We start from the raw sequence: 16265 nt of genomic DNA, 5'->3' as shown, positions 1-16265 counted from the left end.
TGCAAGTGAAAAACCACATCAACATAGTTTTCAAGCTACAGCAGCTAGTATTTACCAAACATTGTTCAATCTCAATCTCGAATGCACCCTTAGTAATGCACATCAAAAGTTCAAAACAACATACAAAAGTCTAATTTGTTCAGTTCATTTCAAGCGTCAAGCTTCAAAACTACATATATAATATAATACAAACAAAGAGAAGACGCATGTTCAACATCACTGACTTGCTTTAAGCTAAGTCGAACTCAAGATATCACTGATGAGCCCCGTGTGAACAGTGGAAAATTGTGATTCTATGATCCGGACTGCACCTAAATAGGTGGATAGTCTATAATAAGCTCTCCTAAGCCACAAACGTACACCCTTGATTTTGTCTCACGAGAAATCCCCTTCCAAGTTCCAAAGTAAAAGTATTGGCTATTATTTCATCTTACCAAACAACCAACAACCTAAAGCATGCAGCTGTCTTCACTTCCCGTGAAACCTCCTCCAACATCAACATGGCTAGCTAGCAAGAGATTTCATCAAAAGACAAATAAAAACATACAAACATCTCCATCGTATGAAACTCAAGCTTATATATCAGCCCCAAGTTCCAGAACTTATTACATGAAGCAAAATGGACAAGCGAGATACTCCTCCGAATTCTCTGCACACTCATTTCGTAGACATTCACGAGGTTTTACCCGAAGAAGAAGAAGAGGAAGAAGAAGGAACCGTCAGAATGGAAGATAAAGAAAAAGGAACGATCAAAATGGAAGATAAAGAAAAAGGAACGATCAGAATGGAAGATAAAGTGAACAGAAGATTAAACAAGCAATCCAATAGATCACTTAGAGACGCAAGGAGACCCCACAATAAGACTTTTAGTAGGCAAGTTTCGCTTGAAACAGGCTTCTCAGTGCTCAATAGAGAGTCTAAGGCTAAGGATGACAGAAGGGTTCTTCCGAGAAGTGGGCATAGTTTCGGAGGCTTTGATTCTGCTACTAGGATTGGTGTTGAAGCAAGGAATAGAGGAGACTTCAGTATCTTCAAGACCAAATCAACACTCAGTAAGCAGAATTCTCTGATGCCTACAAGAAAGGAGAAAGGAATGGAGGCTCCGAAAATTGATGGTGCTGCCAGACTTGATGATGAATCTGTTAATAGAAGTGTCCCTGCTGGAAGATACTTTGCCGCTCTTAGAGGCCCTGAACTAGACGAAGTCAAGGTAACACACTGCAAATTCCGAATTATATAGGATCCCCTCTAATCATGATTTGAGTTTTTTTAAAGATTTTAAGCTGCATGTCCATTAGAGATATTGCATGTTTGAGATTTAACAAATCACCCTTCTGAATGTTGCTCAAGAAAAGCTCCGTTCGGAAGGGAATCCTTTTTTATTTTGGATTCGAAGTGTGATGTTATCATTAATTACTTTAACATGAGTGTCTGAAATTTTCTTGTGTCTGCTCTTCTATATAGGACACTGAGGATATTCTTCTGCCCAAAGATGAGAAATGGCCATTTCTTCTTCGGTTTCCGATCGGCTGCTTTGGCATATGTCTTGGTCTTAGCAGCCAAGCTGTGCTATGGAGGGCCCTTTCAACAAGCCCTGCTACAAAATTTCTCCACGTTCCTCCATTTATCAACCTTGGCCTCTGGTTATTAGCAGTAGCAGTCCTAATATCAGTCTCTTTCACTTACATACTCAAATGCATATTCTATTTTGAAGCTGTTAGAAGAGAATACTTCCATCCTGTCAGGATCAATTTCTTCTTTGCTCCCTGGGTTGTCTGCATGTTCCTAGCCATCGGTGTACCGCCTGTGGTAGCTCCCGAAACCCTGCATCCAGCCATTTGGTGTGCCTTCATGGGACCTTATTTCTTTCTTGAGCTCAAAATCTATGGTCAATGGCTTTCCGGAGGCAAGAGGCGTCTCTGCAAGGTGGCCAATCCATCTTCCCATCTCTCTGTTGTTGGAAACTTTGTTGGGGCTATTTTAGCTGCTAAAGTTGGTTGGAAAGAAGTTGGAAAGTTCTTGTGGGCAGTTGGCTTTGCTCATTATCTTGTATTATTTGTGACACTGTATCAAAGATTGCCAACAAGTGAAGCATTGCCCAAAGAGTTGCACCCCGTGTACTCTATGTTCATTGCAGCCCCGTCTGCTGCTAGCATCGCGTGGCAAGCAATATATGGCGATCTCGATGGCTTATCGAGGACTTGCTACTTCATTGCATTGTTTCTCTATGTCTCTTTGGTCGTGCGGATCAATTTCTTCACAGGGTTCAGGCAAGAAAATTCTTAAAATTTTCAATTAAAAGATTAAAATCCTATCTTATAAGTTAATAATTAATTATTCATAATTTTACAGGTTTTCAGTGGCATGGTGGTCCTACACCTTCCCGATGACAACTGCATCAGTGGCGACCATCAAGTATGCGGAGCATGTGCCTTCCGTCCTAACCAAAGGCCTTGCTCTTAGTCTTTCGTTCATGTCGTCAGCAATGGTCTGTGTATTATTCGTGTCCACACTACTTCATGCCTTTGTGTGGCACACATTGTTTCCCAACGATCTTGCCATTGCCATCACGAAGAAAAGACTTGTCAAGGAAAAGAAACCTTTCAAGAAAGCCTATGATCTAAGGCGTTGGACGAAACAAGCTCTGACAAAGCATAATTCAGCGAACAAGGATTTTGATGGACAGAATGAAGGGGACTGACTGAGAAGAATAATAATATAATACAATAGGTCACCTATATCATCATTATCAATTTGCTCGTTTATGTTCTTCCGCAGCGAAATGAGCAAACGTGTAAGTATAAAATATCCAGTAAATGATGCAGGAAGTAGGCCATAGAGATTTTATGTTTTTGGTTGAATTTCCTTTTTTTTTCTTTTGTTGAATTTCCTTTTTTTTTTCTTTTTAAACCCACCATGCTTTACAAACTTTTATGTATTTTATTTATAATAGCCATGAACACCATGTACATCCTAATGGGTGTTACTCAAATGCCGAATGAAACTAGAAACATTATTGTGTAGTGCGTATTTCTCTGAGTTGGGGTGATTCACATGCTTCATTACGATTAAAACACATAAGAAAAAATGAAGATCATATATTGTGCATTTTTTTCTATTTCATCAAGCGAAGTACTAGTCATATATGGCAAAAAGCGACAGTGCTTCCACACTTATGACATTCGGAAAAAGAGTTAAAAAGACATTTTGCTGTTTATATTTTTCAACTAAAGAGTGTTACAGGAGTTAGTTCTACAAAGAAAAAGACAACGGTGTGAGTAAGTAGGCACTGAAAACTGTACAACATTTGCCTTCTTACATTATTATTAGGATCGCAACTTGAGACCTGCAGATTGTACGGACTGCAGAAGTTGTTTTAACATGATCCTGTGAGATTCAGTTCCTTAAAGAGGAAAGAAGTTCAATTGTAGACCTGTGCACTTCAATCAATTCCATATACAAGAAAAACCTATCTCTGTTAATGACGTTTTTTTCTTTTTCTTTTTTTTCTTTTTTGGGTAATATCGAGTATTCTAAATCGGATTCCATGGCTGAAAACTAATTAGGAACATTCTTACTCTCAGCGGATGCCTAAACTCCTGTTCAAATTGTAAACTCAACTAAAATCAGAATGTGAAACATTTAGCAAAATGCAAGACAAACTGTCCTGTCAGTGGGCATACCTCATGCCCAAGGGGGTACCAGCTTTGTTGATGCACCCATCATTCCCACATAGGTTTTGTTTTGCAACAAACCCAGATGTTTTTTCTTTCACTGGTAGTGTCATCTACATGGAAACAAGAATTCCATTCATCCATAAGCAAAAGGAAATTGACAAAAACTGCAATAAAAACAAGAATACAAAACAAATATACAGAGTGCATAAAAGTTATTTATTCGTGGATACACCCATCTTACCTCCTGTTCTCGCTGGAAAGAATTTCCTCTATTTTCTTTTGAGCCCTTACAGTAAACCAAAAAATAAAAAGCAAAATTCAATACAGTCAAAACCAAAATGACAACTAATAACGTAGTATCCACTTAGTCATTACAGTGCTTAAACTAAGCAGAACCTTTATAGGAATGCAGGTCCGTTGAGGTAATTTCAACTGCAATCTATTATTTGGCTGCAGCTCAGAAGTCAGAGAGAGCTAGCATGTGGAAGGAGTTGCAATTAGGAAATATACAAAAGCAAGCACTATTTAGCATTTTTTTATGAAAACAAAGGAATTCACAAGGGACTAAAAAGAAGGTCAACATATTATTCCTGAATTTTACCTTGCTGAAAAGCTCTACTGGTGGATTAGGTCGAACCTTCCTCTCTGTTTGAAAATTAAATTCCTGTATAAAAGTTTTTAAAAAAATAATCAGACTTGGGGGAAAAAAATCTCAAAATGTATGGAAGATAGAATTTAGACATCCATGAACTACCATTGGTACAGTGGTTTCCTGTTTACTATTCCGGAAAACACCAATCTCTCCTTTACTTGAAAATATCTACATTCAGACAGGATATCGATCATTATTGTTCGCAGTTACATGTTTTCAAGCAAACTAAACATGTATTACCTTCTTATTAAGAGGAAGAGCTTTGAAGTTGTGCATCACATCACACCCATCCTGCTTTACAGTATTCATGCCACTTGGTCTGGACAAAATAAGAGCAGACAAAGAGTCAGCATTATTAATTAACAAGTAATAGCCCACAGACTGATAACTCCCTTTTAGTCAAAATGTAATTAATACAAGAACCATCAAAACACAATTACCTTTCAAATTCTCTGTTTCCATTTCCTAAAACAGCACTAGCTTTGTCCAGTTCCTGCAATGACTGCAGTGGAGTTTCAGAAGTAATTACAGAGGGCAGTCACCAAATGTAAGAAAGATAAGGCATAGAACTAATAGCACACATTGACAGTTGTAATTATTTATACTTCTTGGGCACAAAGTATAGCCAAAATGATTAAAGATGGTGCTCTTTCTCAGAGAACCAATGAAAAGAAGATTGTCGCTATGATAATGGAAGTTGTATACTCAGTATGATGAGCTAATTACCATATCAGAAGCAGTGCAATGAAGTGAGGAAGATGAAATGGCAGAAGTATGCTGCATAGCCCTCTCCAATGTCTTCAAGCGAAATTCCTGAAAACATTATGACAGCAATTTGAGCTGCAAATTATTAAGGGACTTGTTCTGCGAAAATCTATGTTCTTTTCTTTACTTATCTGAGGAAGCATAGGCATAATTTTTTATCAATTTATGCAAAATTCCTAGAGGACCATATTCTAAGACCCCTTCAAGGATCCTGCTTCAGCAGGACCAGCAGACCAGCAATGGGTAATAATCTTTGCTGTTATGCTTTTTAGATAGTCTCAAAGTACTGCCAATCTACCAACAAGTAGCAAACAAGCATTAAGTACTCACCTGGAACTCTGGCAACCTTGGCATACTCTTTTTTGGGAGAGGCAATGTAGGAGCCTCAAGAATCTACAAAATTACAAAAGTAACTTGAGTTTAAGAAAATAACAAAAAAAGAAAATTGAAAATATTGTAACCATTAATTTCAAGTACCAACTTTTCTGTTTAATGGACGTGCTTTGAATCTATGTGCAGTAGCTGAAATGTTTTCTTGTTCTGCAATAACCTTAGGCCTGATATATAAATTTACGAATGAGCCCAGCAGCCTGTGAGACAAAAACTTGTAAACACTCATTAGAATAGCAACAACAAACCTTATCCTTTGCGCCCTATTTGCTGTTTCAAGGTCAGGCTCTCTTGGAATTGTAAGTCTCAGACGGGCATGCAGAGAGTTTTTATCAATAGTCCCGTCCTGCAACCCAGGAATGATGTATAAATTTACAAAATAAGGGAATAAGTCATGCATTTGTACACTGGGAAAATAAGAAAACAATTTACGGTCCCATTCCAGTATCAAGCAAGAGGTAACATACTCTTTTAGGTGCCTTGTGTACCAAATTACTTTGAGGCTTTATGTCAGCAACCTGTTAAACAAAAAAGGGGTGCTGAGCTTACGTGCCAACCAATAAGATCAAAACTACATTACAACTACGAAAGCTCAAGAAATGAAGCATACAATCAGGTCCTTGCCCTAAAATTCTAGACAATCAAGCCAGAATGCACAACCAACCCTACCAAAGTTGAGCCAGTTAAGTCACCTAGCAAATAGTTATAACTCAATAACATTACTTTGCATATCATCCAAAGAGAAGATCAAATAGATTTTGTTGAACACCATCATTGAAAACCTCTTATCACGTACAATTATTCAGTAATTGATGGTGAGTAACTGAGCCTTAGAAATAAAGTCCTTTTATCACTAAAAAATGACTATTTATGCAAAACACTTGTTTTCGTTGGCCCAAGAACAAAGAAATAGGAAGATAGCTTGCATAATAAGTGTACCTTACGCAAGTGACCTCCCTCAAGTTTCTGCCTCTTTGCAGCTTGACTTTCGACCAAAGAAGAATTACACACACTCCTATCGCCAATTTGAACCAGTTGCATCTGGAATCTAACAAGCAAATGTAATAGCATTACAAAACTGAAACAGTACATAGAAAGGCTGAATAAGCAGTCTGCACGTAAAGACAAAATTAAAAAAGGCTAAATGAGTGGTACTGCACATATAAAGGAAATCAAGAAAGGCTACATAAAGGCAATAGCATCAACCAACAATTTAGGAACTTTGAAACCTCTGCGAGTCATTAAGAAAAAACTAAAACGGACAAAAAAAAAATTCAGTTCTCAGATCAGTGATATGAAAACATACAATTTTAGAATTATTATGTGAAAAAAACAGTGACAAAGCTGTGTACTGAGAAATAAGATATTCACCTGGAGTTACCAACTTGCACTGGCCGGTTTTGTTTGGCTAAGTGACTTGTTGTAGGCTTCATCAGAGTTGAGCTTCTAGAATGAGCTTTCTTGGCTGATTTAGCATTAGATTTTACTTTATCATGGGATATGTGATCATAAAATTCCAATCCTGGGAGGGGGGTGGGAATAAGGGGAATAGCATTCGAAACTTTCAGTTATCAAGGTGAGAAACAGATCAAGTTACTGAAGAAAGCCAAAAAATATAAAAATCAGAATAGCACCCAGTAAACAAGAACAAAATTTGAAATAAAGCAAAAGTAAAACAGTCAAAAGTAATCATGGAAAAAATAACATAAAATAAAATATCATGGAAAAGATAACATAAAATAAAATAATAGCCAAAGAATTTTCAATTTCCCAAGATTATTTGAATACTACATTGTAAAACCATGAGCAAAAAGTGCACCAGGTTGAAGCACCTATTAGACTATTACTCAAGGCAGCACATTGCTCACCTGTAGTTAAGTTTAACAGTTGATTTGGAACCTTCTGTAGATTGCCACTTTGTAAGTTGCTGAAAATCCCTTTGATCATTCCAGCACAGTCTAGAGGATAGTATAAAACATGATTATATCAGTAAAACACAATTTAGATTTTAGTATTTATGAAGATGCCAAGAGAATGGTCTTCAATTTCCAGTTTTTGCTGAAATGTGTCTATTACGTGCAAGATACCAAAAGAACCATCCTATAAGACGCTTAATTATAAAACACCTTGTCAAACAAGGGGTGACACAAGCTGTGAAAGCAATTGAGGTGAAAGTAGTAAAGGTGGTCTGGGCATCAGAGACAGTCTGATGCTGCACTAGAGGTGGCAATCAGTATGCCCAAATATAAATTGCCATGGTGAACATGAGACAACTGACGAGGGGGTTAATCAAGATGTGAGCTGTTATTGATAACAGTGACAGCCAGATTTGCAAAATGAAAAATTTTGTTAAAGAAAAGTTGAAACATCACTCAAAAAAGGCCCAGCTTATCTTGTTTACTTAGTTAACCTACCAAGCTTGAGTCAATCAGGCTTGTTCACTATAGACGCAAGCCAATGAATACTTGGATTCATACAAAATTCTTAAAACACTCAAACGAGGAAACAAACTTTAGATTAAATAATTTGATAGAAATATAACTCATTTGTAACTCTACATCAAATTGAGTTAGCAGCACATAATGTTTATAACTACAAAAGATTACACCAGCCAAAAAGTTTATACCAGTATCCTCCACATTGGTGATTGAACATTCAGCGCCCATGCCATTATCAGAATCGTTTTCAGGGGCAGAAGTAACCTTTGTTTTTGGAGAAGTATTAACATTTTCCAGAAGAATGTCCTCTCTTAGAAACAACTTTGTCACAAATGCTGCAACACAAATTTTAACACAAAAAATGATAAAAAGTAAGTGATCGTGTTACATTGTTTCGTAAAGCAAAGGCGTAAAAATTACTCTACACAGCAATAATTAAAGAAAGGTTAAGGAAAAAAGAAGTACACATCTCATACGGAACGTGCAAATGACTAACTGAATCAAAAAAAGAAGGTGAAAAGGTGAAACTTTTATCAGATTGAGGAAATGTTAGGGTTTCAAAGCTTAAGAGCGACTCACGAGAAGGTGGATAATTCGGTGCTGATTCGAACCATAGCTCGGCCTCACGCGCCTCCGCAAACGACTCTTCGCGAGTGAAGTCGAAGAAACGTGCGGCGTCGAACTCGTACTCGAGATCAATCTCACGCGCCTCAAACACCGGTAACTCCACCTCCATTTCTTCTTCCATCTCCGTCTCTATGAAGTTCTCTACCTGCTTATGAATGAGCGTATCTATATGTGTCAAATTGAAAACTTTGATTAGTTAAAACCCTAAATCAAAGAAACTATCGCGGATTTTACAAACAAGAGAGAGGGCGCAAACTTCGCGGAGCTTCAGTAAAACAGCAAAGGAAATGAAATCAAATGAATAGTGTTGTTAGTTAATTTCCGAAAACAAAAACGAAGGTGAAGGTACAACATTTGCAGTGCAAGGTACAAGTGCCATGAAGCTTTATTGACCCGCTTTTGAACTTCTTTTTGGTTTCGTTTCTGTTTTTGTTTTTATTATAGCGCCGGGCCGCCGGGGTTTGCAACGATCTAATATTTTGAATTTATGGGTATGGAAATATTAAAATAAGGCCATTTTAAATTTTGATGACTCGAATGCCCCTGAGGTTTTGGGAAAATGGCGGGTTTATTTGGAAATTACTTTTTATAATTATCAATTTAGTTTGTGATAAATCTAGCACTTATCATCACCTTAACAAAACAATACGATTCTATTATTTCCTCATTAAGCAGATATAATGATAAAGTGACCATATAATATAGCGTGATTTATTTTTTTAGATAATTTCTTACCTTATCATACATCAAGTCAAATATTAAGTATTTACTACTACAATTTGGATTATAAAACTTTTTAAAAAGTATGATTTATAAAATATATAATTCACTTATCATATAAGTTTGATTTAGTTCTTTTTAATGATTAATTCGACAAAATTTCTTAAATGAAATACTTGACTTATGGAGTGTAAACAATACTAGGTTTTATGCTTAGAAAAGAAACATAAATTTTAATGAGTTTTTACATGTTAAAAATAAATTATTATTTATATTAATTGAAAATTTTAGTAGCTAATTATTTGTATTCAATAACTACAGAACTAACCTAAATTAAAGATAATATATTTTAAATCAAAACTCTAATTAAATTTGATTAGCCTGTTTTACAATTTATTGCAAAACAATGAGCTTCGACCTTTTTTCTTTTCTTTTCTTTTTGATAGGAGCTATGACTTCATTCTCACTAAAATAAATGAACAAAAATTAATAATAAATGTATGATGTAAAGCTCAATCGGTTTTATGTGTAATTTGAAATTTAAATAGAGGAAGGGCAAGATGGTCAAACGGGAGTGGGGTTTGTCTAAGAAGTGAGGGGCAAAATTATTGGGGTACGAGCCGTTTTCATTTTCGGGCGCCGAGAAACTGTCGAGGAGTCTGAAATTTCGGCGGGATTTGAGTCAGCCCTTGTGATTTGAAGGATATTGCGAGATTGCCCCTAACGGTTTTATTCGTTTGTCAGGTAGGAAAAGAGGTGGGAAAGTGGTGGGGGCCTGCATGCTCGATTTTAAATAATGTGATTAATGAGAATTATTGGATGAAATTTACTATTTGTAATAATTAAATAAAATAAAATAAAATAATTTAAAGTGTTCCTTGTGCGGCAGTTCTTTATAAGTTAAATAACTTAAATTCCATGAAAAATAAAAAATCATACCAGTTAAATAGGATATAGATAAATTTACAACTTGAAAAGTAGAATAAACCAATTCAAACACAACAATTAAACGTCACAAAAATTTAATTATTTAATATTCTGTATGTACAAAATATAATAAATTATACTAGTTATTTATAAACGGTATAAAAATTATTTTATATAAATTCTTTCTTATAAATCACTTCATAAATAAATTTCATTGCTCACAAACCAATTGTATTTTTATCTTATATCACTTCAATTTAATTACATTTCTTGATTGATATAAATTTTGTAACAAAATAATTTACATGTTTAGTGAAAAATAAACAAAATAATCTTCATAGATAATGTTTTATATTACAAGTGATGAAAAATATAAACTCATTAAATTTTTTGATAAGCACAAATGCTCAATTTCTACCAATGAATTATTTAGAAAGAAATCTTTCAAATTAATGAATAAATAATTGATATGGCATTTTGAGAATTTGATTAATTAATAAAGATTAAAGCCATCTTTATGTTCATTTTATTTCCATTATTATTACATTCTTCTCAAATCTCAAAATGATTTCGAATCTTTTTCGATCTTTTAAATGGACGATTATGTATTTTTCTGAACATAGTTATCATTACACAATTCCCTAATTTTCATTGTGTGTGATTTTATAATTTTCTTCCTATTTTAATATTTTTTATTATATCATTCACCATATACTATGTCTAAAATTACATCAAAATAACTTTTAAAAAATGTTTATTTATGGGCAGTATTAACAACTTTGTGATTCAATTCACAAACCATTTATTATAAATTGATGAGATATTTTTAAGGTGTTTAATTCGTGTAAAATTTTGCATATTAATATTTTACAATTTCAAGACTAGTATTGTGAACAACAAAATGAAATGGTACATCTAAATAATGCATATAAAATGCATCCAATTTTAAGTCTCTTTTAAAAAGAAAAGCTCTAATTTAGAGTCTTATGGCATAATTTTATAATGATTTCGTTTACTATATATGCCCTCATTAAAAAAAATCGATATTTTTTTTTATCTTCTATAGTGAATTAATGATTAGAAATATTTTTTTTGTTTATATATAAAAATTCAAGATTAAGGAATTACGTGTAACTTGGGTAACTGGTAACTATTCTTTAAAACAAAAAAAAAAAAAAATCAAGGCTGCATATGTTTCATTTAGTATAAAATGGTTTACAATAATTCTACTACTGATGCTGTAATTCTTTTAATAGCAGTAAAATAAAATCTGCAGAGGAAATGTCAAAATAGCATTGCCAAGTACTTAAAAGAGAGAAAGGAAAGGTCAACATGATCTAGAGCAAGTAATTGAACAATAAGGTTCCATATCTTGAGGGTTGGGCTCAAGCCCTTATCTGGCCTTGAGATTTTATAGGGATAGATATCTCAGATTTTCAAGTTAATGTTTGGTAGACTTGTGGATTACGCACAAAAAATTATATATATTTAGACTTTCGCTTGACTTCACATTGTATGTATTTAAATTATAACATTTTAAAAATAAATAAATAAATAGAATCACAAATAAAGTTGCTATTCGCCTGAAAAGTAGACGTTTAATGTTCTAGGGCTCTATTATCATGATTTTTAAGCCACAATTGTCATAGGATAATACTTCTAATTGTCAAGGAAAATGGATCGATGCTAACACTGTTAACTGTTAAGTAAAAATTATTTATTATTATTTTCCAAACTTATTTTTTAATAAATGATTATCTATCAAAACAAAATTGCAAGTGTTTATCAAATACTCAAGAACCTTGGTTTGTCACCCAAATTGTTGAAAAATTAAAATAAAATATCTGACCCTCTAAAATCTCATGCCACACTCCTTTCGATCTTCAATCTTTTAAAATACCAATCAATAGGAGTCGGCTTTTATTACTATTATTATTATTATTATTATTATTATTATTATTATTATTATTATTATTATTATTATTTTGGCTTGCATTTAATTCCACTATGCAACTCTTTAGTACTTGTTCTTCCTACTCTTTAAAAAAAAAAAGATCAGTATATAGTTTTGATCTTGATTAATGTTGCCTAGATTATTTTATTGTATGTTGAAACTCACCACGAGGCTCCTCATGCTAATTCCTATCTTCATCAAACAGAAACCATGTTTTGATTTACAATTAAAAAGCTCCAACCATAACTTACATGTAGTTCCATTGAACGAACATGTACAAGCAGTCCTTGCAGCAAGTACCAAATTTTGAAATGGCAACAATTCCCTATCTATCTGCGGGTAGGCATATTAGCATGGAGATGGAGATTGTTATTTGTGGCTTTTAAACTTAAAGACTTTTCTTGCATTAATATAACTCACGGATTCTTTATAACCAAACAGGAACGTTTCAATGTGAATACCAGAAACCTTTTCCCAATCTCTTTAAAAATTTACGAAAGCAAACGCCTGCCGGTGCCAAACCAGGTAAAAAGAGAACCAAATTGTATAGTCACAGGGAAAGTAATTAGACCATATGCACTAGTCTCGGAGAAAATATGGGAAGCTTTCAACTTCATAGCATTTACTTTGGGATCGCCTTCATCTATTTCTGCCGGCACTTGAATAAAGTAACTGTTAAAGGAGCCTAAGTTTGAATTCAGTGCCTCAGAGTGATGACCCGGAAGGTCGAGAAAACCAATTAATGTTGTCCATTAATTATGAGTACAGTACTGGCTAGATATCATATCATTGTTCTGTGTTCATTCAATGCGGTCACGGGATTCATGTTAATGGGATACCCTTGTATGAAACATTAATGGTTTGGATTATCATCTTGGTTCACTTTCTAAATGCGTGTCTATTGAAGTTTCATTTAATTATTTAGCGAAAGGCTACTTTACAATTATTGTTGTTTATAATTGTCACAAGCTTTGGTTATTATGGGGGTTTGATTATAGACACAAGGGCCTTTTACTTCACGCTTTGGAACTTTTTTCCCATTTAACGCCATGTGTCACACCCATACTACGCAAGGAAGTTTGTAAAGTAGTAGTTTAAATGTGCATCATTATTGTATCATTAAGGCTGCATTTAGATGGATTAACTTTTAGATTTAAATTAGATTGGATTATATACAAAAGTACCTTTTGCTTGATACAATATTGGATATAACTATGTTAATTTAAGTTAATAAAGTTAAATAATTATTTAAATATAATAATTTTAAATTATATGGATAATTATTGACTTTAATATTTAATATTCAGTACTACTTAAAAGAAATAGTTGATTATTTTTATGGTTAATACTTAATACTAGTTTAAATAAATTAATGATTAAAATTTTGATATTTAATCTTAAATTAAATATAATTTAAAATAAATTATTAAATAAAATTTCTATTGATACGAGAATTTGGATGAGTTGGTTAGTGACTCGATCTCAGATCCCTACATCAGCATTAAATTTATTTGGTGGGAAGTTGCTGGTTGATCTCCAAGAAAATCCTCTAACCACGAGCAGATAATTCATGAGCTGATAATCTGTGAACTGCTGTTCAGTGAGCACCATGAGCAGATGATCCATGAGCATATAATCAATGAGCAGATGATCCATGAGCAGATAATCTACGAGCAGATGATCTACGAGTAGATAATCCACGAGCAGATGATCCACAAGCAAATGATCCATGAGCAGATACTCGATGAGCAGATAACCCGCAAGCTTGCGAGCACAAAGAACAGTAAGAGGGCACCGGAAGTTTTTCTAGCGAAAATCCTCCGATGCTCAAGTCAGCGATTTGTGTCTCTTTGGAAAAACTTGTACCACAATTCACGTGGCTTAATTATGAATGCTTTAAACAAAAAGTTTTAAGTAAATTTATGGGAAAACAATAGAAAATAATCAATCTTAAAGAAAAAAAATCATGAGAGAAAGAGAAATTTCTCAGTGATAGAGAGAGAAAAAGTTCCCATGGGTTCAGTCGCCCAAAGAGAGAGAGAAAAGAATCCCCCATTTTTCCTTCTTTTCCAATGGTTTTTATAGGAAATTATGGCGGTTTTTATCCTCTCCCATAAAATTCTCAAGAAAACTACTAATTTTTAGCCCACTAAGAACATGGTCCCTAATATATCGAAGAAAATAATTGAGATTTGTTTTTATTGAGTCGTGCTTCCTGGTAACCTATTGGTCAAGATGATCTGCTCGAGGTCACCAAATAATCTTTTGGTCGAGATAATGTGCCCGAGATCACCGAATAACATCCCGGTCGAGATGATGTGCTCGAGGTCATCAAATAACATCCTAGTCGGGGTGATGTGCTCGAGGTCACCCAATAACATATTGGTCGAGGTGATGTGCTCAATGTCACCAAATAACATCCTAGTTGGGATGATATGCTCGAGATCACCAAATAACATCTTGGTCGAGGTGATGTGCTCGAGGTGACCAATAACATCTTAATCGAGGTGTTGTACTTGAGGTCACCAAATAACATCCTGGTCGAGGTGACCAAATAATCTCCTGGTAGCCTATCAACTATTTGCTCACTTTTTACTTTGAGGAGAGCATAAAAATGTACGAGCAAACACCTTATTTTGGTCACCCCATTTCATTCCTCAAACACCAAACAATTTTGATATTCTAATATAATATAAAAAAATTATGAAACTAAAAAATATATATATATATAATATGGTTTGATTATTAATGGAAACGACCGAAAGCCGGTGGTCTTTTGGGCTGAAGGAATGTCGACCTCATCGGTTTATAGCAAAAATGCATAGCCAAGAGTTTCAATTTGAGTCTCAAAGTATGAACGACAAAAACAAAGCTAGCAGACGGAGATACAAATAGTACAATAAATAGCTGGATATACTCGAAACATGCATCCACCCATCAATGTCTAACCAAATAACAAAAACTAAACTGTCAAGATTCGCAAGTCATAACCGTTGTTACTTGTAAAGATAAAGCCCGCAACCAACTTTGCATTCAAGCCGCAAACATCCGCATCAAATCATCAAATACTAGACGTGTGCTCACAATTATACCATATCTATTTGTGCGTGTATGCACATGTTTCTGTCGTATTTTGCCGATTACTAATGGCTGGCCATGTAATTGTGGCCTGTGATGGAGAGAGCAACCATGAATCTCACAGCATCCTAAGTTCATCGTCCACGTGTCACGATGACAAGGGTCGATTTGTCTTTTGCCCTTTTTTTTCGATTTTTGGGGTGAAGATGAGGTAGAAATCTCCTGGATAAATTCATCTGCAATTTCTAAGCTTCTTCCAAACTTCCCTTAACATGTTACTTGGACAACCGACTTAACTTTCAGTCAATGGAGTGTACATGCGGCATAAAAAAAAATAATAATAATCTATAGTTCAATAAATGGATCACTCACATACATGCCGGCCATAATTGACCTCCAAATCCAAATTTAACAAGCAAAGCGTTTGGCTCAAGTAAGCATCACCCGGTTCTTTATTATTATTTTCTTTTGTGGGAATTCAACGTTATGGTCCTAGCAAAAAGGGTCGGGAAAATGACTAGACTAGACAACTTTTGTTGCATGAATTATAAGTTAACCGAGAGGAAAAATAAAAATGAAAAACTAAATTATAGGGTGCCTGGGCCCCTGGGGATATTTTTTGGTGGCTTGCCTTGCTGGATTTGGGCTTGTGGTGGTAGGGAGATGAGGAAGAGACAAATTCGGCTGATTGTCTCCAAGTGCAATGCAAATACTCCGACGTCCAATTGGGGCCAGATTCCATCATATTTTGTTCCATACAGAGAATTTATTATGGAACCAATAGACCATCCATCCTATTATTAAAATTGTCAGATTAAAACATTGTCTGTCTCTTGTTACTAAAATGATGATGTTAAGTTATCTGGCTACTGAAATTACGATGAACCCAAGTAACTCTGTCGTATTTGTCGAGAAAAATTGCATCATTAGTTGCGAGAAAATAACATGGTGTTTTTGGAGATTGTGTGAGGATGGAATCTGGATTATCCTTTTGACTTTTACGTTAGTGACCACTTGTTTGTATTATTTGACAGCAT

General features: G+C 34.6%; 2 protein-coding genes across 4 annotated transcripts; one reads left to right on the top strand and one right to left on the bottom strand.

Annotated features, from left to right (window-relative positions):
• Window positions 1-267: 267 nt before the first annotated feature.
• LOC102618524 (guard cell S-type anion channel SLAC1) lies at window positions 268-3023 on the top strand. The gene is made up of 3 exons (XM_006477263.4): window positions 268-1210; window positions 1465-2270; window positions 2353-3023. The coding sequence occupies exons 1-3, from the start codon at window positions 620-622 to the stop codon at window positions 2699-2701; spliced, it is 1746 nt and encodes a 581-aa protein (XP_006477326.2). The 5' UTR covers window positions 268-619; the 3' UTR covers window positions 2702-3023.
• A 158-nt stretch (window positions 3024-3181) lies between these two features.
• On the bottom strand, window positions 3182-9013 carry LOC102618042 (protein TPX2). Of its 3 annotated transcripts, XM_006477262.4 has the most exons (19): window positions 8902-9011; window positions 8502-8714; window positions 8111-8257; window positions 7353-7442; window positions 6856-7006; window positions 6424-6532; window positions 5952-6002; window positions 5733-5830; window positions 5576-5651; window positions 5425-5487; window positions 5056-5142; window positions 4770-4831; window positions 4570-4648; window positions 4432-4497; window positions 4279-4341; window positions 4074-4151; window positions 3919-3963; window positions 3684-3787; window positions 3182-3599 (listed from the first exon to the last, which is right to left on the bottom strand). In XM_006477262.4, exons 2-19 carry the CDS (start codon window positions 8668-8670, stop codon window positions 3581-3583), a joined length of 1557 nt encoding a protein of 518 aa, XP_006477325.2. In that variant the 5' UTR covers window positions 8671-8714; window positions 8902-9011; the 3' UTR covers window positions 3182-3580. The 3 variants fall into 3 exon arrangements, with proteins under 3 accessions (XP_006477325.2, XP_006477324.2, XP_015385423.2); XM_006477261.4 differs by having other exon boundaries at window positions 8502-9013; XM_015529937.3 differs by lacking the exon at window positions 4432-4497 and having other exon boundaries at window positions 8502-9013.
• Between the last annotated feature and the right edge of the window lie 7252 nt (window positions 9014-16265).

This window comes from Citrus sinensis, chromosome 3, assembly GCF_022201045.2.
Source record: "Citrus sinensis cultivar Valencia sweet orange chromosome 3, DVS_A1.0, whole genome shotgun sequence".
NCBI classification, from domain to species: domain Eukaryota; kingdom Viridiplantae; phylum Streptophyta; class Magnoliopsida; order Sapindales; family Rutaceae; genus Citrus; species Citrus sinensis.
Note: the sequence above shows the minus strand (reverse complement) of the source record. Positions and strands in the feature narration are given on the sequence as shown.